The sequence below is a fragment of the Oncorhynchus mykiss genome, chromosome 11, assembly GCF_013265735.2.
Source record: "Oncorhynchus mykiss isolate Arlee chromosome 11, USDA_OmykA_1.1, whole genome shotgun sequence".
Classification (NCBI taxonomy): domain Eukaryota; kingdom Metazoa; phylum Chordata; class Actinopteri; order Salmoniformes; family Salmonidae; genus Oncorhynchus; species Oncorhynchus mykiss.
In genome coordinates, this window is record NC_048575.1 from 78,389,086 (window position 1) to 78,413,115 (window position 24,030).

General features: G+C 43.3%; 1 protein-coding gene and 1 long non-coding RNA gene across 3 annotated transcripts in view; both read left to right on the forward strand.

Annotated features, from left to right (window-relative positions):
• LOC110535128 (iporin) overlaps positions 1-9,901 on the forward strand; it is a 52,628-nt gene extending 42,727 nt beyond the window's left edge. For both annotated transcript variants that reach the window (XM_036936449.1, XM_036936450.1), the window contains 6 exons: positions 157-331; positions 1,886-1,991; positions 2,191-2,237; positions 7,461-8,631; positions 8,838-9,014; positions 9,140-9,901. In XM_036936449.1, coding sequence (XP_036792344.1) covers positions 157-331; positions 1,886-1,991; positions 2,191-2,237; positions 7,461-8,631; positions 8,838-9,014; positions 9,140-9,350 — 1,887 coding nt within the window. In that variant the 3' untranslated portion in view covers positions 9,351-9,901. The remainder of the gene's footprint in view (positions 1-156; positions 332-1,885; positions 1,992-2,190; positions 2,238-7,460; positions 8,632-8,837; positions 9,015-9,139) is intronic.
• Positions 9,902-9,908: 7 nt separating this feature from the next.
• LOC118937411 lies at positions 9,909-14,978 on the forward strand. Its single transcript, XR_005034750.1, has 2 exons — positions 9,909-13,537; positions 13,596-14,978. It is a non-coding gene; the product is annotated as an uncharacterized LOC118937411 (long non-coding RNA).
• The last annotated feature ends 9,052 nt before the right edge of the window (positions 14,979-24,030 follow it).

Below are 24,030 nucleotides of genomic sequence, written 5' to 3' on the forward strand. Positions count from 1 at the left end.
CTCTTGGTCACTCCCCCTTTCTCCTCTCTCTTGGTCACTCCCCCTTTCTCCTCTCTATCTGTTGTTCTCGTGCTCCCGCTCTCTTCTCTTCTCTGCTCTTGTCCTCGTTCCTCCTCTACCTTTTTTGAATTTCTTCTCCACCCCTCCCCCTTCCAGGCGAAGCTCGGTAACAGTTGGGTGAGTCCCAACGTGGGCCACCTGATCCTGAAGTACCTGTGTCCGGCTCTAAGGGAGGTGCTGGGGGATGGGCTGAAGGCCTACGTCCTGGACCTGATCATCGGACAGAGACGCAACCAGCCCTGGAGCCTGGTAGAGGCCTCCACACAACTAGGTAATGGTGATGATGATGATGATGATTAGGCCATAAGCCCTGGCGCCTGGTAGAGGCCTCCACACAACTAGGTGATGATGATGATGATGATGATGATGATGATGATGATTAGGCCATAAGCCCTGGCGCCTGATAGAGGCCTCCACACAACTAGGTAATGGTGATGATGATGATGATGATGATGATGATTAGGCCATAAGCCCTGGAACCTGGTAGAGGCCTCCAGACAACTAGGTGATGATGATGATGGTGATGATGATGATGATGATGATGATGATTAGGCCATAAGCCTTGGAACCTGGTAGAGGCCACCACATAACTAGGTGATGATGATGATGATGATGATGATGATGATGATAATTATAAGGCCATAAGCCCTGGAGCCTGGTGGAAAGAGAGAGATGGTCAAAATAGCACATTCGGGACAAGGCAGCATGACCGGTGAACAGGTCAGGGTTCCTTAGCCGCCCGACAGAACAGCAGAAACTGGATCAGCAGCACGACCAGGTGGTCAGGCCAGGTAGTCCTGAGGCATGGTCCTAGGGCTCAGGTCCTCCAGGAGGGGAGAGAGAGAGAGAGATATGATAATTAGAGGGAACATACTGTACCTAAGATCACACAGGACATCAGATAAGACAGGAGAATTACACAAGATATGACAGACTGTCCCTAGTCTCTTGGCACTGCGTCGTGCATAATGACAGCCCTTAGCCGTGGTATATTGGCCATATACCACACCCCCATTCGGGCCTTACTGCTTCATTAGAGGACGAGACGTAAGTGGGTGATTTTCATTATATTTTGATAATACGATGTTGGCAATGGTCTTAACAATGCTGATCAATGCTGCAATAAAAAATGAAATGTAGGATTATAATATAACCAGACAAAACAGTCTATGGTGTAGTAGTGGCTGGAGCAATGAGTTTCCTCTAGATTTGCCCAAATGGCCCGCCCAGCGAAGGACAAAGTGCCCTGTTGTGAAAACCTGGATGAGAAACAGTGATATGATATCATTCTGACAGGTAGGCATGCATTTTCCTGTTCTATTGGCTTTCTGTCAACGTTCTTTCATTGTCGGGCAGCCACAGGAATGATCCTAGTCGTTATTAGCAACCCCATGGTAGTTATTTCATCTTTAATCCCTTCTCCCTCCTCTTTCTAACGGATATTTCCATCTCCGTCCATGAAACCGCTCGCATGTGTGCAGCGCGTTTTAGAAAGGTGTTTGGGAACATTCACACGTAGGCCTACTGCCTTGTGTACATTGCAGTGCCTAAAATGTGAAGAAATAATAGTTTATCAACATTTTAAGGTAAACATTCAGAGCTATTTCATCAGCCTTATTAATTTATACGGGCGTACACCTCCACTACACTACTTTGATACGTATCAGTGGGGGTTAAGAAGTGAGTGGGTTATGTGGCGTATACCTGCGTACACGTACCTCCACTACACCACTGAATCGAATATTTAATTGTCAAGGTAACATTAGAATAAATCGTCTTACAATGCAGGAGTTTTAATCCTGACCTCCCTCCCTCCCTCCCTCAGGCCCATCCACCCGTGTTCTCCACAGCCTGTTCTCCAAAGTGTCCCAGTACTCAGAGTTCACCAGCCACAGTATGAGACTCAACGCATTCATCTTCGGACTGCTCAAGTGAGTACACTCCCTCTATGTTACCGAATTCTAATAGTCATCACTAACAGTCCTGTACTCTGTGTCTCCCTCCTGTACAGTACTGTATCTCCCTCTCACTGTCACAAACCTTAAGGCTCTAACTCAGTATTGGTTTCCGTAGCGATACAAAGTAACTGACTCCTTTCTTGTTTATCTCTTGTGTTTTTCCCTGTTTCAGCTTGCGATCTTTGGAGTTTTGGTTCAATCACCTCTACACTCATGAAGGTATGCACATCTTAAGGGTTAAGGGTCAGACACACAGAGAAAATCTGACTGCAGATAGGTACTTAGCACCTCTGCCCAGTGTCGGCATTTAGCTTGTTGTGTAACCACAGAAGAAATACTCCAGACCACAAGGTGGCGCAATACAAAAAAAAGGAAAACAGGTTGCCAGTCAGCCGTGAATCAATACAATGTTTTAACGCACCAAGGACAGCACACATCGTTCTACAAAGCGCAGCAGGCCGGGAGAGCTCTGTAGATGGTCGGCACCATGGACAACAGCACGCAAAACCATTTATCGCAGCGCATGAAGTGCTCATTTAGCAGACAAATAGATCTACTGTATGTAGGAAAGCGCCCATTTGGTAACGTCTGATTTCTGATTGGCTGACCACGTCTACCACACATTGTTTTCTTTGCCTCACACAAGTCAACTAGGTCTGTTTTTTAACATCCATTGCGAATTATAATTCCTCAGTATCTGAAAATGTTTCCAACACTCCCGGCCTCGATAATCACCAAACCGTTTGAAAAGCTAAATATCATGATCTAATGATCCCGTAAATCCAGTGTAAAAGTAATTTTAAAAAAAACATCTTTCTGTCCCGAGCTCACTGGCGCAGGAAACTCTTGAGGGCCCGGAATAGGCTAGTTAATACAATGTTGCATGTTCGCTAGCGATACCTCAAGTCAGGACAGATAGAGAGGCAGACAGGTGGAATAGAGAGCTGAATGTGATTTGAAATAATCAGAATTTTTAACAGGACATTTTCTAGTGTTTTCATTTGTTGGCTTCAGGCCTATGTACTGTATTTGACTTAGCTGACGATGGAAGTTATAGGCTTACTGCTGCATCTCTGAGTTCTATGCTCTCATGTCTTTAGTCGCCAACGGCTCACGGTGTATCAATGTGTCCATATGGCAGAACCTAGTGCTCTCCGCATAGTCTAATTTTAACCTTTAGATTTGTATAATTTTACTGCATATTTGTACGGTTAACAACGTGACAATGATTGCGAGAAACAAAAACGTTATTATTGAAACTAAACTGTTCAGAGAAAATGTGCAAACTGGCCCACAGATCGGTAGAAATGGTAGGATAGAGCTCCCCCAAACTTTACTATTCATTACTATTACAGCCATTAAAACATTTGTAAAGGCACAAGCGCGTGCACACATAAGATGTCCCATGAAAAAACATGCCTGTCCAACTGATTCTTTCTGGCACCGGGTCTGCATTCAATAGAACAAACTGATTTGTTCTGGCACCGGGTCTGCATTCAATAGAACAAACTGATTCGTTCTGGCACCGGGTCTGCATTCAATAGAACAAACTGATTCGTTCTGGCTCCGGGTCTGCATCATGCATTCAATAGAACAAACTGATTTGTTCTGGCTCCGGGTCTGCATCATGCATTCAATAGAACAAACTGATTCGTTCTGGCTCCGGGTCTGCATCATGCATTCAATAGAACAAACTGATTCGTTCTGGCTCCGGGTCTGCATCATGCATTCAATAGAACAAACTGATTCGTTCTGGCTCCGGGTCTGCATTCAATAGAACAAACTGATTCGTTCTGGCCCCGGGTCTGCATCATGCATTCAATAGAACAAACTGATTCGTTCTGGCTCCGGGTCTGCATCATGCATTCAATAGAACGAACTGATTCGTTCTGGCACCGGGTCTGCATCATGCATTCAATAGAACAAACTGATTCGTTCTGGCCCCGGGTCTGCATCATGCATTCAATAGAACAAACTGATTCGTTCTGGCTCCGGGTCTGCATCATGCATTCAATAGAACAAACTGATTCGTTCTGGCTCCGGGTCTGCATCATGCATTCAATAGAACAAACTGATTCGTTCTGGCTCCGGGTCTGCATCATGCATTCAATAGAACAAACTGATTCGTTCTGGCACCGGGTCTGCATCATGCATTCAATAGAACAAACTGATTCGTTCTGGCTCCGGGTCTGCATCATGCATTCAATAGAACAAACTGATTCGTTCTGGCACCGGGTTTGCATCATGCATTCAATAGAACAAACTGATTTGTTCTGGCCCCGGGTCTGCATCATGCATTCAATAGAACAAACTGATTCGTTCTGGCACCGGGTCTGCATCATGCATTCAATAGAACAAACTCATTCGTTCTGGCACCGGGTCTGCATCATGCATTCAATAGAACAAAATAATAATCCCAAAAGGTGTACAAGTCAAGGTCCCATTTTAAAACATCCTCCTCCTCTCCTTCATGTGGGCAAACCTGCCAACCATTTTGTCTTCGTCGATGTCTATGTCCCGCTCAGTACAAAGAAAAGTGAGGTTGGTAAGTCTGGCATCATTCATGCACGCAAATAGCACTTGATGAGCTTCAGGAGGCTGAAACGTCGCTCGTCATTCGGCACTGCTGATGGGAATGGTTTTGTAGATTCTGATGGGAATGGTTTTGTAGATGCTGATGGGAATGGTTTTGTAGATTCTGATGGGAATGGTTTTGTAGATTCTGATGGGAATGGTTTTGTAGATTCTGATGGGAATGGTTTTGTAGATGCTGATGGGAATGGTTTTGTAGATTCTGATGGGAATGGTTTTGTAGATGCTGATGGGAATGGTTTTGTAAATTCTGATGGGAATAGTTTTGTAGATGCTGATGGGAATGGTTTTGTAGATGCTAATGGGAATGGTTTTGTAGATTCTGATGGGAATGGTTTTGTAGATTCTGATGGGAATGGTTTTGTAGATTCTGATGGGAATGGTTTTGTAGATTCTGATGGGAATGGTTTTGTAGATTCTGATGGGAATGGTTTTGTAGATTCTGATGGGAATGGTTTTGTAGATTCTGATGGGAATGGTTTTGTAGATGCTGATGGGAATGGTTTTGTAGATTCTGATGGGAATGGTTTTGTAGATTCTGATGGGAATGGTTTTGTAGATTCTGATGGGAATGGTTTTGTAGATGCTGATGGGAATGGTTTTGTAGATTCTGATGGGAATGGTTTTGTAGATTCTGATGGGAATGGTTTTGTAGATGCTGATGGGAATGGTTTTGTAGATTCTGATGGGAATGGTTTTGTAGATTCTGATGGGAATGGTTTTGTAGATGCTGATGGGAATGGTTTTGTAGATTCTGATGGGAATGGTTTTGTAGATGCTGATGGGAATGGTTTTGTAGATTCTGATGGGAATGGTTTTGTAGATGCTGATGGGAATGGTTTTGTAGATGCTGATGGGAATGGTTTTGTAGATTCTGATGGGAATGGTTTTGTAGATGCTGATGGGAATGGTTTTGTAGATGCTGATGGGAATGGTTTTGTAGATTCTGATGGGAATGGTTTTGTAGATTCTGATGGGAATGGTTTTGTAGATTCTGACTCTTCCTCTTACGCGCTCTCTTCTCTGCAAACTCAGTTTGCATTGTTTTCTCGGGCCAATCTGTTTCTCAGTGTTCTCCCATCTTGTCGTAGGCCTCGTCTGTGAGCATCTGTCTGATCTCAACCATGCAGGTGTCAATGAGATCCACTCAGTGTTTACATCTATCCAATCCTTTTGCAGATAGTTAGCAAATATGTACATCTTCTTTAGTAAACTGTTCCAAAACACCAACATACATTTTGAGAGCGTGCCGTTGGCTTTAGAGGCCGACTTTGGCGTTGTATGGTTAAGGTGTTTTATTCAGCGCAGAGCTTCAAGGATCTAGGTCAGGCTCTGAACAACCGCTTCTCTGGCCTGTTTCCTGCAGGCCCACCTTGTGTCTGATAGGCTCTGCAGGGCCTCCCGAGTGGCACAGTGGTCTAAGACACTGCATCTCAGTGCAAGAGGTGTCACTGCAGTACCTGATTCAAATCCAGGTTGCATCACATCCAGCTGTGATTGGGAGTCCCGTTGGGCGGTGTATGAAAATAAGAATTTGTTCTTAACTGACTTGCCTAGTTAAATAAATAAATAATACTATTTCAGAGTGAGAACAGCTCCCTGCAAGTGTTCCTGTTCCAACTGAAGTATTTTAAACCTTGGGAGGCTAGAAGCAGTAGGTAAACAGGGTCTTGCAGCGTTCATTAGAATGAAATGTATGTTGTGTGCTCAGCAGTGCACATAGAAAGCCTTGTTCTTATTTATGTTTGCCACGGGCGCGAGGCCATGCTTCATTTCAACACCCGCCCCATTAGCCACTGTCAGGCTAGAGCACTAACAACAGGGGTTGGATGTTCCGTGTCATCTTTACGGTTGTCTTGTTGCAAGGACAACGACGAGGAGAAGAAAGTTGTAAGTGGAACACAGAATGCAATTCATGTTTTCTTATTCTGCCTTTCCTCGCGTTTTAACCGACTTGTACTTTCTATCAATTGTCCACCTGAATGTAACTTAGCAATAAACATGGTAGGCTACACGTCAATCAAATATGACAGGCCCCCCCAGCAGTACCCAACCAGCAGCAGCTGTAAGTCCCAGGGGGCCCCTCAAGGGCGTATAGTGACAGACACAGCTGTACATTGCTATATAAAAATAAGCAACACCAGCTCAGACCAATTCCAGGTTTTAATTAAATAATGTAATATATCAATTCCGACAATGCTTTATAGTGTTAGAAAATGTTTTTCCTCCGGTTTGTTGGTACATCACCCCCACCCCCCCACCCCCGCTCCACGTAGCTAACTAGTGATCTAGTTAAACATAACAACAAATCTTTCTTCAAGCACAAAACTCGTCAGCTCGATGTAAAATATGTAAAGACTTGTATTATGCAGCTTTATTGTTTTAATTTGAACAACGAAGAAGATGCTGGATGACACCGGGAGAAGAAGTGCACTTTTTTTTCCATTTTTGTTGTCACTTCTCTTGGCCCCCCCCCCCCCCCCTTGTGGAGTTTTGTGCTCTCTGATTGGCTTAAAGCTCAAGTTTTCGACCACTGCCGAGCATTGCAATTCTACAAGTAGAAACGGCAGGTTCGTCGCTACGCAGCAGGTACGTCTGTTGTTCTATAGCAAGAGAAAGAACAGCCTCCTACTGTACTAAGTACCCTGTCGGCCATCAGATTTCTCAGTGTTTCTGACCTCTTAGAGACAAAACAGATACGATTACAACCCATGTCCGGTATGCTTCTGCTGATCTCAGGTCATCATTGTAAATGCGAACTTCTTCTTCTGATTTAAATAAAGGTTAGATGAAATAAAAGTCTAACCATTGTTTGTTCCCCATCCGTCTCTCTCCACCGGTCTTCCCCAGACATTGTAGCGACCCACTACCACCCATGGGGTTTCCTGCCGTTGTCCCAGAGGCCCTGCCAGCCTCTATTTGAGGAGTTCCTTCTCCTCCTGCAGCCTCTATCCCTGTTGCCCTTTGACCTTGACCTGCTCTTTGAGCCCCGATTGGTCCAGAAGGGCCAGGAACACCGTAGACGCAAGGAGCAGCTCTGCTCCGCCTCCACCGGCGAGGACCTGGACCAATCAGCACGCTCCACCTTCCAGCTCATGAGGGGGTGGAGCACAGAGTCACGGAGGGCGGAGTCTATGAGAGATAAAAGGGAAGGGAGCGGGGTGGGGAAGAGAGAGAGGCTGGGTCTGAGACGAGAGGGAACATGGCCTAGGATGGAAGGGGTTGGAGAGAGAAGGAGTAGAGAAGGGATGATGCAGAGGACAGGGTCTAGGAGAGAAGGGGCGGGGATGGATCGTTTAGGAGCAGGACTTTTAGAAGCACAGCCAATGACGACGGAAGTAGGGACAGGGTTTGCCAATCTGTGGAGGGAGAGTGGGAGGGGGAGGGGCATAGTAAAGAGAGCAAAGGGAGTGGGAGGAGAGAGCCAGAGGGAAGGGGAAAGTGAGGGAGGGAAGGAGGAGAGGAGGAAGGAGAGAGAGAGGGATTGGGCGGAGGAGGGTCGTCAGCGGCAGGAGCGTGATCGCCAGGCGTGCTGGTGGTACCAGCTCATGCAGAGTTCCCAGGTCTACATCGACCAATCAGCTCAGGGGGGCTCAAAGTTTGTCAAGACTGAGAAGAGGAAGAAGTCTGCGGAGAGGCGGAGCCAGCTCCCGCCCCCCAGGGAGGGCGTGCTGGAAGGGGCGGAGTCTAGCCAGGATGAGGAGGGTCTCAGAGAGAGAGGGAGAAGCAGGAAGAGCAGCTCCAGCTCCAGTGGTGAGTGGACGGGGTCCAGGGGAAGAGGGAGACTCTCCTGGATGGGGAGTCCCCCAGAGTCGCTGCTCACCCAGGACAAGGAGAACGAGACGGAACTGGGGGCCCCAGTGACAGGAGCACCAGAGGCCTCAGTGGCCCAGCCAGCGGCCCAGGCTGAGTGTCCCTCCCAGGGCCAGGGCATGCGTTGGGGTAGGCTGTTTGGGTCCAGCATAGGAGGTGGTGGCACCCCCTCCAGGCCAGAGCAGAGATCAGCCAAAAGTCAGAGCAGGTGAGGGACGTGAAGTGATTTAAACTGGTACAGATGATACAGTAATAATTTACTCTTTATTTTAATGACCCTTTTAAGCATTTGCTGAGTATTAACCAAGACAATAATTTAGGACATGTACTTCAAAGATTACAATAAATTATTTGACACAATTTTGCAAGGAATTTTCCATATTGATTTGGCTGTGCTTTGTTTGTCCCTCCCAGGCTGCCGTCCGGCTGGCTGACAGGTCTGGACATGTCCGTGCTGGACCTCGTAGCTCAGACGGTGGGGGTGGGGACAGGTAAGAGGGTGGAGCCTTCAGCTCCTATGGCCCCTCCCACTCTGAACCAACCCTCTCCACCTCTTCAGACAGCACAGGAGAGCCACACCAAACAACCCTGGTAAGGTCATACTTAATAAATGTTTTTATTCAACCAATATTTCAGCAGGATGCAAATAAAAAATACAGGATACAAGCTACGTATACAAAATACAATGACACATATTTTCCCCCCCCCCATCCCAGTGAAGTACGAGCCCTGTGCCACCACATAGCCACGGAGCCTGACCAGCTGAGTTTCCAGAAAGGGGACGTACTGAGGGTCCTGAGCCGGGCCGACTCCGACTGGCTCCTCTGCTCCCTGGGGGCCCAGCGGGGCCTGGTGCCTTTCATCTATGTTACCCTGAGGGGCATGGAGGACAGTCAGGTGCCCCAATGGCCTCAGGGACCACACTGACCTGACAGACTCAACTAGGGTTCCAAAATTCTGTTTTTTCAGAAATCACTGTTGGGAGATTCCTGGAATCAAGAGGTAATAAGGAGGAAATATGTGATTCCTCCAACCGGGATTTCTGGTAAACCTAGGGATTTTGGGAAAGTTAGTCTGAACCGAGGGGCCACCGATTTTGCAACCCTAGCCCGAACCGAGGGGCCACATTAAGGAAGGGAGAGTGGGGAAAGGAGGAAATGACTCAGAGGACCAAATATGGACACAGTATATATTCACTGGGTGGATATAAGACGATGGATACTCATGGAGGATGCTGATATGACTGATATGACTGGTTTAAAGTGTAATTATTGTACTGTGGGATGAAACACAGACAGATACAGACACACACACACACACAAACACACAAACACAGAGATGTAAACATGCATGTATGTACATATACATATACACACAGGCGCGAACAAACAGACTTTTCTACGCATGCATCTACACTAAACTCATGCATGCATACATTCAGACTATACTCACACGCACGCACACACACACACACACACACACTCACGCACGCACTCACGCACGCACGCACGTACACACACACACACACACATACAAACCAAAACAAACCAAAACAAACTGTATGGGAATACCAAACAGAGACACATGGCTAGCTACAGAGACTGCCTCAGCTCAGCCAATATATATATATACCACACCTAGCTGTGCTTTACTTTACCATGCACCAGAACTATACTCTATCAATCACCTAGCTGTGCCAGACTTAGAATGCAGATGCTAATGCTAAATGCTAGTGCAAATGCTAGTGCTAGTCCTTGTCCTAGTGCTAAATACAAGTGCTAGTGCTAAAGCTAGAGCTAATGCTAGTGCTAATGCTAATAGAAAACTTCAGGAGACTGGTTAAAGGACTTGTCATTAAATGTATCCACACTGACATCATGCTACTTGATTTACTTAATTAGCACAGAGTACCCCTGCTTTGTAGTAGGATGCTAGTATGAAAAGTAGTGTTGTTACAAAACAGAAAAGAGAGAAAAAAGACAATATTGTTTGTGTGATCTATCTCTGGGTGTGTCTTCTGACAGCTGTCGTCGTTTCTCTGTGTGGGCTAAATACAAATGGACAGACAGATAAACCGGTTTGAACTGGCTTCATTAATTCCTCGTCATCTGCAAATTCCTGATACTCATCATCTTGGTAACACAATGATTTTGGATGGACTTATAAACCTGACTGATTGGACAAAGCCAACAACATCCTCTGGTTCCTCCCTTCACTTCCTGTTTTGGTGGATGGGATGAACTGACCTATCACTGCAGGTGTTGGGAAGGAAAAGGGTGGAGCCGGGCCTAGTGCATGTAACCTAGCAACAAACTGACAATGTTTTTGTGTCTTTTCAACTCTTCTTGACCTCTGTTAGAACCCCAAAACCCTAGCTCCTCCCACCTGCTCCACCCCTCTCTCCTTTATCCATTAAAACTGCACAGCTTTCAGGAGGATACTGTACCTCTGGTACAGAGAAAACGAAGATGTTCAAGAGATTATGTATGAGCTGTATGTGTCTATATATATATCCAGACTGTAAATGCATATACAACTTACTTATTTATTGATTAACGACTAATGACGATATCATTTATTATCGTTGAGGAAAACCGTGTAGTAGAGGTGGATAAAGAAGGAAGGATGTCGAATGAAAGCAACACATGGCTTTGGAGGTCTGTTCAGGTGCTTTGGTGAATTTTTCTGAACGTGTTGGGGAGAAGGCTGTACAAACCAATGGAGAGCCAGCTCTACCCCAACCTCCCTATTCTAAAACGCTCTAAAAGTGGGCTTTTCTAAAAAATATAATAGAAGTACACTGAATGTTTTCATTTCAAGCAAAAAATATATATACTTCAAATGATTCTGATTGGTTGTATGTAATTGAGAAAGAGAGTATTGTTTATTGCGTATGCCGTAAAGTGCTTGAGAAAGAACCACGGGAGAGCTGATATGCTGGACGTATTTAGCCATGACCATGCCTATGGTCCCTACATGATGTTTTATATACGCGACGGTGCGTCCAACCAGCCACTTTCCCTGGGTTTCAGTCCTGAGAGGTCTCAGGTTATCTGCTGGGAAATATTTTTGAGGATAGGAGGCATTTTAGAAGAAAGCCCAATGCATTTAGTGGATTCAGATGTTTCAAATGTTGCCTTAGGTTCAGATTGAGCTGTACTGGTAAACTAGGTTCAGATTGAGCTGTACTGGTAAACTAGGTTCAGATTGAGCTGTACAGGTAAACTAGGTTCAGATTGAGCTGTACTGGTAAACTAGGTTCAGATTGAGCTGTACAGGTAAACTGGGTTCAGATTGAGCTGTACAGGTAAACTAGGTTCAGATTGAGCTGTACTGGTAAACTAGGTTCAGATTGAGCTGTACAGGTAAACTAGGTTCAGTTTGAGCTGTACAGGTAAATTAGGTTCAGATTGAGCTGTACTGGTAAACTAGGTTCAGATTGAGCTGTACAGGTAAACTAGGTTCAGATTGAGCTGTACTGGTAAACTAGGTTCAGATTGAGCTGTACTGGTAAACTGGGTTCAGATTGAGCTGTACAGGTAAACTGGGTTCAGATTGAGCTGTACAGGTAAACTAGGTTCAGATTGAGCTGTACTGGTAAACTGGGTTCAGATTGAGCTGTACTGGTAAACTAGGTTCAGATTGAGCTGTACAGGTAAACTAGGTTCAGATTGAGCTGTACAGGTAAACTAGGTTCAGATTGAGCTGTACTGGTAAACTAGGTTCAGATTGAGCTGTACTGGTAAACTAGGTTCAGATTGAGCTGTACAGGTAAACTGGGTTCAGATTGAGCTGTACTGGTAAACTAGGTTCAGATTGAGCTGTACAGGTAAACTAGGTTCAGATTGAGCTGTACAGGTAAACTAGGTTCAGATTGAGCTGTACTGGTAAACTAGGTTCAGATTGAGCTGTACTGGTAAACTAGGTTCAGATTGAGCTGTACTGGTAAACTAGGTTCAGATTGAGCTGTACTGGTAAACTAGGTTCAGATTGAGCTGTACTGGTAAACTAGGTTCAGATTGAGCTGTACTGGTAAACTAGGTTCAGATTGAGGTGTACAGGTAAACTAGGTTCAGATTGAGCTGTACAGGTAAACTAGGTTCAGATTGAGCTGTACAGGTAAACTAGGTTCAGATTGAGCTGTACTGGTAAACTAGGTTCAGATTGAGCTGTACAGGTAAACTAGGTTCAGATTGAGCTGTACAGGTAAACTAGGTTCAGATTGAGCTGTACTGGTAAACTAGGTTCAGATTGAGCTGTACTGGTAAACTAGGTTTTTATTTAGCTGTACAGGTAAACTAGGTTCAGATTGAGCTGTACTGGTAAACTGGGTTCAGATTGAGCTGTACAGGTAAACTAGGTTCAGATTGAGCTGTACTGGTAAACTAGGTTCAGATTGAGCTGTACTGGTAAACTAGGTTCAGATTGAGCTGTACTGGTAAACTAGGTTCAGATTGAGCTGTACTGGTAAACTAGGTTCAGATTGAGCTGTACTGGTAAACTAGGTTTTTATTTAGCTGTACAGGTAAACTAGGTTCAGATTGAGCTGTACTGGTAAACTAGGTTCAGATTGAGCTGTACTGGTAAACTAGGTTCAGATTGAGCTGTACAGGTAAACTAGGTTCAGATTGAGCTGTACAGGTAAACTGGGTTCAGATTGAGCTGTACAGGTAAACTAGGTTCAGATTGAGCTGTACAGGTAAACTCGTTTCAGATTGAGCTGTACTGGTAAACTAGGTTCAGATTGAGCTGTACTGGTAAACTAGGTTCAGATTGAGCTGTACAGGTAAACTAGGTTCAGATTGAGCTGTACAGGTAAACTAGGTTCAGATTGAGCTGTACTGGTAAACTAGGTTCAGATTGAGCTGTACAGGTAAACTAGGTTCAGATTGAGCTGTACTGGTAAACTAGGTTCAGATTGAGCTGTACAGGTAAACTAGGTTCAGATTGAGCTGTACTGGTAAACTAGGTTCAGATTGAGCTGTACAGGTAAACTAGGTTCAGATTGAGCTGTACTGGTAAACTAGGTTCAGATTGAGCTGTACAGGTAAACTAGGTTCAGATTGAGCTGTACTGGTAAACTAGGTTTTTATTTAGCTGTACAGGTAAACTAGGTTCAGATTGAGCTGTACTGGTAAACTAGGTTCAGATTGAGCTGTACTGGTAAACTAGGTTTTTATTTAGCTGTACAGGTAAACTAGGTTTTTATTTAGCTGTACTGGTAAACTAGGTTTTTATTTAGCTGTACAGGTAAACTAGGTTCAGATTGAGCTCTACTGGTAAACTAGGTTCAGATTGAGCTGTACAGGTAAACTAGGTTTTTATTTAGCTGTACAGGTAAACTAGAGCTGGTAAAAAAGGATTAAACCCTAATATGATGTCAAGACATTGTGGTTTAAGCCCTAGATTAGGGTTTGTAAAGCCTAAATAATTCACAATGAAATTATGTAAATTAACATAAAAAATGATAGGTAAGAAAAACATAACATTGCCAGGACGAATCCACGAGGACAAGAGTTATGTTCAATCAGATAAGAGTTAACCTAGCTTGTAGATAAAGGTGGATTATTACTCTTAAAAATGTATTTGTAAAAATGTATTTCGTTCTTTTATTTTGTTGTACAGTTATATTTTTTTATATATTTTTTTTCTTATTTTTATTTTATTTTACATAAATGATTTAAATATTTTGTTATCTCTAAATTAAATATATTTAAAATCTTCAATAATTAATTTTGAAAGATAGGGGTTGAGATATGGATGTTAACAGCTGTACTTTAAGACATTATTGCGTTAATAACAAGCATTTTAAAATGTGAATTAGTATCATGTTATGGGCAAAGGACATAACATATCATATTATGTTAAATGCCAGTTATGGGGATAAATACCTGCCCAAATTATTATGACTATAACCATATATTTGTTCTTGTGTTTTGGCACATATCTATCTTCATAACTTGAGGAAAGATGTCAGTTGTTCAGAAAATGTGCAGGAAATGTGCAGAAAATGCAGGATATGCAGATGAGGATGAGGGTTTTGTTAGTCTTCCAGGTACAGTTTGCTCTTCATTGACATCCTCCTGCAGGGTCATACCACGGGACAGACAGTATTGTACTGTAGTAGAGGTCTTAGTGATGGATAGAGCAGGGGGAGAGAGAAAGAGAGAAAAGATACAGAGAAATTTGTAAAACGGTGCAGATGGATTTTTCCCCTCCTTCATAATTAGAAGTGTTTCATTTATTGTTATATTATTTAATCTTTATAATAGCTAGCGACCCCCTGTGGCCAAAATACGGTACTGGTTCTGGTCTCTCTACTTGGAAGTGATAGGCAGAATTAGAAAGAAGCTAATGTATTCTCTCTCTCTCTCTCTGTCTCTCCTGTTCCTCTCGTCCATGTTCCGATAGAAGTAAACTGTTCCTCATTCTGTATTCCGTATCACTGTGGCACCACTACTGTTCTCCGTGCCCATATGACGTGTGTAACACGTCCGTGTCCATGCTATATCAACGTGCTCTGGATGTTAATAACAAAGTGCTCATGTGATCATACTTCAAATGTCTCCCTTTGTCTTTTGTTTCCGTCACAAAATGATCTGCATTTCTACAAATGACTTGTGCCCCTCATACGTGTTTGCGTCTCTATATGGCCACTAGATGGGGCCATTGTTCCACATTCCTAATTTGGATACACCAGGTTCAAGGGCTTTACTGAGCTGTGGTTCTGGAAGTTCACATGCTGTCGGGCTGGAATCTTCTGTGGGACTTTAGGTTTACATGACTGTTGATGGATTTGAAAGCTGCAACACAAGGAACTGGAAGGGAAGTGGTTGAAAACAGTATCCGCACTGTTTACTTGGTTCCACTTCTCTTCTTTAAACTCTTTAAACTCTCTTTGACTTGTGTCGAATGTATTCGTTTTTCATTTAACCTTTATTTATCCAGGTAGTCTCATTAACGACGTTTTCATCCACAGTTTTTATGCAAGGAAAGTCATACCATAATCACGACATCTGTGATTGAAACAGGAAGTTTCGGTATAATTTTATCAGTGGCGTGCCGTGGGCCTGGGGCCTTCAGTGAGGACCTACACAGTCCCACCAGAACTAATCCACCTCTTCTTACCATCATTATGATGCCATGGCTCTAGACACTATACATTTAGACAGAAACGCGTTATAACCAGGCGTTGCGCCACCTTGAAATTGACATTTTCATTCAGAGAATTGCAGGGGAAGAGTACAATACCTTTTCATTGTGCAGCTCCCGTTGCCCTGCGCGCTTGTTCGTTGAGCTGTAGATCCACTCGGGTGTCCCCAAAAGTTTTCAAAAGCACCATTGCTTGTAAGTCCTCCCACTACGACTCAGGAAACCATGCAGTTTATTAGGCTAGAAATCTGGTGTGTGGTCCTCCCACTACGACTCAGGAAACCATGCAGTTTATTAGGCTAGAAATCTGGTGTGTGGTCCTCCCACTACGACTCAGGAAACCATGCAGTTTATTAGGCTACAGATCTGGTGTGTGGTCCTCCCACTACGACTCAGGAAACCATGCAGTTTATTAGGCTAGAAATCTGGTGTGTGGTCCTCCCACTACGACTCAGGAAACCATGCAGTTTATTAGGCTACAGATCTGGTGTGTGGTCCTCCCACTACGACTCAGGAAACCATACAGTTTATTAGGCTACAGATCTGGTGTGTGGTCCTCCCACTACGACTCAGGAAACCATACAGTTTATTAGGCTACAGATCTGGTGTGTGGTCCTCCCACTACGACTCAGGAAACCATGCAGTTTATTAGGCTAGAAATCTGGTGTGTGGTCCTCCCACTACGACTCAGGAAACCATGCAGTTTATTAGGCTACAGATCTGGTGTGTGGTCCTCCCACTACGACTCAGGAAACCATGCAGTTTATTAGGCTACAGATCTGTTGTGTGGTCCTCCCACTACGACTCAGGAAACCATGCAGTTTATTAGGCTACAGATCTGGTGTGTGGTCCTCCCACTACGACTCAGGAAACCATGCAGTTTATTAGGCTACAGATCTGGTGTGTGGTCCTCCCACTACGACTCAGGAAACCATACAGTTTATTAGGCTACAGATCTGTTGTGTGGTCCTCCCACTACGACTCAGGAAACCATGCAGTTTATTAGGCTACAGATCTGGTGTGTGGTCCTCCCACTACGACTCAGGAAACCATGCAGTTTATTAGGCTACAGATCTGTTGTGTGGTCCTCCCACTACGACTCAGGAAACCATGCAGATTATTAGGCTACAGATCTGGTGTGTGGTCCTCCCACTACGACTCAGGAAACCATGCAGTTTATTAGGCTACAGATCTGGTGTGTGGTCCTCCCACTACGACTCAGGAAACCATGCAGTTTATTAGGCTACAGATCTGTTGTGTGGTCCTCCCACTACGACTCAGGAAACCATGCAGTTTATTAGGCTACAGATCTGGTGTGTGGTCCTCCCACTACGACTCAGGAAACCATGCAGTTTATTAGGCTACAGATCTGGTGTGTGGTCCTCCCACTACGACTAAGGAAACCATGCAGTTTATTAGGCTACAGATCTGGTGTGTGGTCCTCCCACTACGACTCAGGAAACCATACAGTTTATTAGGCTACAGATCTGGTGTGTGGTCCTCCCACTACGACTCAGGAAACCATGCAGTTTATTAGGCTACAGATCTGGTGTGTGGTCCTCCCACTACGACTCAGGAAACCATGCAGTTTATTAGGCTACAGATCTGTTGTGTGGTCCTCCCACTACGACTAAGGAAACCATGCAGTTTATTAGGCTACAGATCTGGTGTGTGGTCCTCCCACTACGACTCAGGAAACCATACAGTTTATTAGGCTACAGATCTGGTGTGCGGTCCTCCCACTACGACTCAGGAAACCATACAGTTTATTAGGCTACAGATCTGGTGTGTGGTCCTCCCACTACGACTCAGGAAACCATACAGTTTATTAGGCTACAGATCTGGTGTGTGGTCCTCCCACTACGACTCAGGAAACCATGCAGTTTATTAGGCTTCAGATCTGTTGTGTGGTCCTCCCACTACGACTCAGGAAACCATACAGTTTATTAGGCTACAGATCTGGTGTGTGGTCCTCCCACTACGACTCAGGAAACCATGCAGTTTATTAGGCTTCAGATCTGGTGTGTGGTCCTCCCACTACGACTCAGGAAACCATGCAGTTTATTAGGCTACAGATCTGGTGTGTGGTCCTCCCACTACGACTCAGGAAACCATGCAGTTTATTAGGCTACAGATCTGTTGTGTGGTCCTCCCACTACGACTAAGGAAACCATGCAGTTTATTAGGCTACAGATCTGGTGTGTGGTCCTCCCACTACGACTCAGGAAACCATACAGTTTATTAGGCTACAGATCTGGTGTGTGGTCCTCCCACTACGACTCAGGAAACCATGCAGTTTATTAGGCTACAGATCCCGGTGTGTGGTCCTCCCACTACGACTCAGGAAACCATGCAGTTTATTAGGCATCAAATGAATTTGTTTTTGATGAACTTCACACGGAGGTGAAAGTGCACAGTATGATCTTGATGCTCCTTTCCAATAAATGTCGAGGGACTTACAGTATTATGGTGAAATGATGATCGATGCTTGACTGCCGTTGACAAATAAAAATCATATTTTGTCCATAATAATATCATAATGTAGGCTATACTGCTAGCTGTTGGCTAGAGTGCAACAAGTCCGTTGGATGGAAAGACATCTCTGGTGGGAAAATGTGCCTTTTGTTTGCATGTGGATTTTTGCATATTCGCATGACAATCTGTCGCCAATTGGATGGGCACCTAAATAGTGAGAAAAAAAATCACATTTTCAAGAGAGACCTGGTCCAACCAAGACAGCAGCAAGGGGGAACAATGTTTTAGACAAATATCAGACCTAACAACTTACAGACATAGACACACCATAAACTAATTATAGACATAGACACACATACATTAAAATTACATACAGAAACATACAAACATCATAGATCAAATCAATCATGCACCACCGCATTAAATCCTAATGACAATCACGTTACTCAGTAACATGTAAGTCAACCAACCGTTTCAACATATCTAAACAAACAAGATGCTGGAGTTTTCAAATTGGTCTGTAGAGCATTCCAAGACTATGGAGCTGAGTAACTGAAACACTATGGAGCGGAGTAACTGAAACACTATGGAGCTGAGAAACTGAAACACTTCCTGATACGGTCCGATTTGTCAGGAACTGTTAAAAGTACGACCCGACCCGTATAGCTGTTTTTTTGTTTGTTTTGTTTTTCTGACCTTATCACAGAAGAAGTTAAAGCGGCAGTTTTCCCAGAGCCTATATAGAGCCAATGAGGAACAACCAACAGTGATGTGTCAGACGCTTTTGGTCGGTAATAAACCTAAGGGCTACTTGATACACATAATCAACTGAATTCAGTGTAAGGCTCGATGTCTGCTTGTAAATCACAGCACCGTAGTCCAAGACAGGCAAGAACGTACACAAGTACACTAACTGTGAAGTTTCCTGGGGGAATAAAAATGGTAGTGTAACTGTTTATTCAGGAATAAATTGCGCTTGTGGGATGCTTAGATTATCTGTGTGTGTCAAATCAAATCAAACATGTGTACTTACGGCCGCTTCCCAACTGGATGGCAGGGAGCTCGGCCCCAGTGATGTACTGGGTCATACACACTACATTCTGTAGCGCCTTGCCGTCAGATGCCTGGCAGTTGCAATACCAAGCGACAGTGATGGAAAAAGTGCCCAATTGTCATAATTTATTAAAAGTAAAGATAAATTAATAGAAAATGACTCAAGTAAAAGTGAACGTCACCCATTAAAATACTACTTGAGTAAAAGTAAAATCCTAAAAGTAGCCTCACTCTCACAGAAAATACGTAGGCCTGCTAGGTTTCACAATGAAATGTAACAAATAACTATATCTTTTTGTGTAAAGAACTGTGCAAATTATATATTTCTGACGTCATTATGTAAGACTTTAAAAAAAACAGGACACAATACACTAATATGAGATCTTTATGTAAAATATTTTAGTCATTTAGCATATGCTCTTATCCAGAGAAACTTACAACCACATATCTCAGTCAAATATGTTGTACACTATTAGAAAAAAAGATGCTATCTAGAACCTAAAAGGATTTCTTGGCTGTCCCCATCGGAGAACCCTTTGAAGAACCCTTGTTGGTTCCAGGTAAAAACCCTTTTTGGTTCAAAGTAGAACCGTTTTGGGTTCCCTGTAGAACCCTTTCAACAGAGGGTTCTACATGGAACCCAAAATGGTTTTTACCTGGAACCAAAAAAGGGTTCTCCTATGGGGTTCTCCCATTTTAACACCACCTAAAATCAATGAATAAAAACAATCTGAGAACAGTAGTATTTTACACACACATGAAATTACTCATAAGCAATCATTTGTGGTGAAAGATTGGTGGATATAGCATTGTGGAAAAACTCTTCACTTCTTTATTCGAGGAATGAAGGCCTCATCTCTAGATCTCAAACCTTTAGCCATATTATTGGTGTGGTTCACTGGTGTCTGAGAAATCCCCCGGACTTTTTGAGATCTGATCATATCTGCCCATCTGTGAAACCCACTTGAAATAACGACGGCCTGGAATGTGCCCAGAAATGTGTGTTGACAGTGATCTCACGCAACAGTGACAGTAGAGGTTGACACACGGGTGTGAAAATTCATTCCAGTCCAATCATGTTCATGTTTTTCCTCTACTGTCCTGATAGCCCAACAGTTCTCTAACCCTCGGGAACTCTCCTGTCTTGATAAAAATCACTCCCTTCCTACGCAAAAATCTGAAATAACTTTCTTCATTAGATGCTCGTCTGTCCCCTGCTCTGCATGTGAGTAGCCCAATGACTGTATAGAGTAGCTATTTGGCTGCTGCTCAGCACTTATTACACAGTTGCCTTCCCTGCACCCAGCTGATAACAGCCACATTAGCTCGTTTCAGGAAACTAGGCTTTTGTCCTGCGTCAATACTTCACAGGAGAGACATTTGAACTTAAACTTTTTTTTTTATCAAAATGCATTTTTGGGGGGCAGAAATGCCTTCTGGAACATGTATACTTTCATGTGCCTTAATAACAAGCTTATATGCCATCTGTAAATACGAATACAATTGTTAAATTACGAGCCTAGTTGGTTTAGCCACAGAAAAAGTGAGCAATCTTCCCGCTAGCCATGATTGGCTGAGATCATGAGTGGGCTGGACATTCCAAGAGATGAGTTCCCATTGGTCTGCCATGTAGCATGCTTCTGTCTATTTGAGCTGGTCAGTATGTGTAGTAGGTAATCCTGTCTAACGCAGCTTTAAAATATATATATATATATTATAAAAACACCAATATAGAAATATAATATAATATATATATTGCGTAGTAGAACTGCAAAAGTGTTGCTCTCCACTTTCTGGAGGACCGAGTTTTGAAATCAGTGGAATTAGAGTATGATAGGGAAGGAGATGGAGAAAACACCTGTCTACGGATTACATCTTCAAACCTAAGAGCAACCGTGACATCCATGACAGAGAGGGAGAAGCGTCCTTCCATGTATATGGGTAAGATAGTCTAGCTAGCTACATTTTCAGATATAACACATTTCTAATTTTGTTGTGTTGGATCTGTGTAGTAATATTATTTCATATCTCAGAGCCATTTGCTTTGCTGGTTATAGTCTAACATTGGCTAGCTAACGTTGGACCTGGTTGGTTAGCTAACTGCAGATTCGTGCAGGATAGTAACGTCATTGATTGAGATTATGGATAATTGTTTAGCTAGCTAGCTACATGTCTTAACAAAAGACTCCAATATGCAACTATCCATTGCAATAATGTTCATGATGTCACTGCGACAGCTGTTGATCGATGTAGCTGGTATATTTGAGCGCAGAATAACGGAGGACTTTACTAACGCTCAACAACCCGTTGAATATGGCCGGTGTCACTAAACGCTGGCAAATAAAAAGCGTGAATAAGTTGTTGCCAGTAGCACAGTTGCAGTCACTAACGCTTTCAAATGATCACACAAAATGTATTTTAAGGGATTGCCTAGTTTGGCTAGGAGCAAACCGAATCTATGTATGTAGACACCTTAATTTGTGTATGTCTCTACTGAGGTAAAGTAGTGACTGGCTGCAACTGGAGAGAGACGCGAGAGTGAGCCGACGTAAGAGGGAGGCGTGAAATTACCATTTATTAAAATGTTATTTTGATTATGTAAACTATATTAGCTCTACAAACATTTATTTATTTTTTAAACTACTGGAACTATTGTTTACATCATTAGTTACAGGATTAGAGGAAAACCTGCAAAAGACAATCAGCTACATTTTGGAGTGATGCATTTTGATTTGATTTGATTCGTTTTAAAAGGGAAACGCAAAACTCATTTGTCAATTACTCATCGATATCATGTTGAAATCAATAGAATGAGAGGGGGGAGTCAGGTTGCATGTCTTGTTCAAAGTAATGTTATATAACTTGAAGACAGCCAGGATTGTTGCATTTTGTAAAAATAAAATAAAAAATAAAAACTTTCATTGTCATATACACAGGATTGGTGCTGTTTTTTTTAACCTTTATTTTACAAGGCAAGTCAGTTAATAACAAATTCTTATGTTCAATGACAGCTGAGGAACAGCCTGTTCAGAGGCATTCTGTTCAGAGGCAGAATGACAGAGTTGTACCTTGTCAGCTCAGGGATTTGAACTTGCAACCTTTCAGTTACTAGTCCAAAGCTCTAACCACTAGGCTACCCTGCCACCCCCGGGTGAAATGTGTTGTTTTACAGGCTCAGCCATAGTACTACGATAGCAGTACAGCACCCCTGGAGCAAATTATGCTTAAGTGCCTTGTTCAAGGGCACACAAACAGATGTTTCTCCTTGTCAGCTCGGGTTTTCAAACAAGCAACCTTTCGATTACTGGCCCAATGCTCTAACCGCAAGGTTATGCCAAAGAATGGCATTCCAAGAGGTGTTGAGTGTTCCTGAGGGGTTTAGTCTCAGTCCTGACCAGTGGCGATTTTAGCATGTAAATCTTGGTGGGGCAAACAAAAAAAATGTTCATTTTTATGCATACCAGCAAAGCCACTACACAACACAACACAACACTAAACAATACATGAATTGCACTATAAAGGTGACAAATGGTGCCCACAAACTGTTAGGCCCTACATAAAGCTGTCCCAACAGCAGAGCTTTCTTTTCAGCACCATAGTGTATCCTTAACACTGCTACACCGGCTTATCAGTGGAGCCTTGTCTTGCAGCGAAACAGTTAATTCAGCCTCATTTACTGCCTTTTTAAAAAACATAGCTGCTAAGGCTGACTTACTTAAACAAATGTGGTTTCTACTGACAATTGAGATGTACAAACTATGGCATAAGGGAACCATGAGCCGATAAAAGTCAATCCATAATTTAGATTAAGACATTAATGAGTGAGCTAAAATGGACGTAGTCAATAAAACTATTTGTTCAGCACTTCTGAAACGTACAGCAACATAATTCAGAACATTCTTACAGTATTCTCCCTGTACACCAAGTCAGAACCGTAGGACAAATAAAGTGGGCATATAAGCAGACAATGAAAGCTCTTACAATATTTGACGATGACATTTCTCTGAAACAGGCTATAGGATACATGTGCACCACCAAGTCAAAACAGTAGGCTAAGTTATGAAGGGGAAAGGGAGAAAATTATTAGGGTGAGGCTCATGGGCTACTAGCAGCTTACTACAGTATACATATCTCCCTGGTATATTACATCATTTATGCAGCAGCATGTAATACATTTTTGGACTCACCTTGTTGTGCTGTGCTCACTTGAATAGGAAGGTGGCTCGGCGGTCCTTCTTGTGGGCAAATTTTATCATCAAACTGGCATTCTCTGGCTTTATGGTGCTTTCAAGACAACTGGGAATTCGGAAAAAATGAAGTCAGTTATCTTCAGGTCAGAGCTCTAGAAAGAGGCCAGAGTGTTCCCGACTTGGAATTCCGTTCAAAAGTATTTTCCCAGTCGGGGTTCCCAGTTGTCTAGTACTCACGGAAGTCTGAGGTTTCTCAGTTAGGAGTTTCCAGTTGTTTTGAATGTGGCAGAAGTCTGAGGTTTCTCAGTTAGGAGTTTCCAGTTGTTTTGAACGTGGCAGAAGTCTGAGGTTTCTCAGTTAGGAGTTTCCAGTTGTTTTGAACGTGGCAGAAGTCTGAGATTTCTCAGTTAGGAGTTTCCAGTTGTTTTGAACGTGGCAGAAGTCTGAGATTTCTCAGTTAGGAGTTTCCAGTTGTTTTGAACGTGGCAGAAGTCTGAGGTTTCTCAGTTAGGAGTTTCCAGTTGTTTTGAACACAGCAGAAGTCTGAGGTTTCTCAGTTAGGAGTTTCCAGTTGTTTTGAATGTGGCAGAAGTCTGAGGTTTCTCAGTTAGGAGTTTCCAGTTGTTTTGAACGTGGCAGAAGTCTGAGGTTTCTCAGTTAGGAGTTTCCAGTTGTTTTGAACGTGGCAGAAGTCTGAGATTTCTCAGTTAGGAGTTTCCAGTTGTTTTGAACGTGGC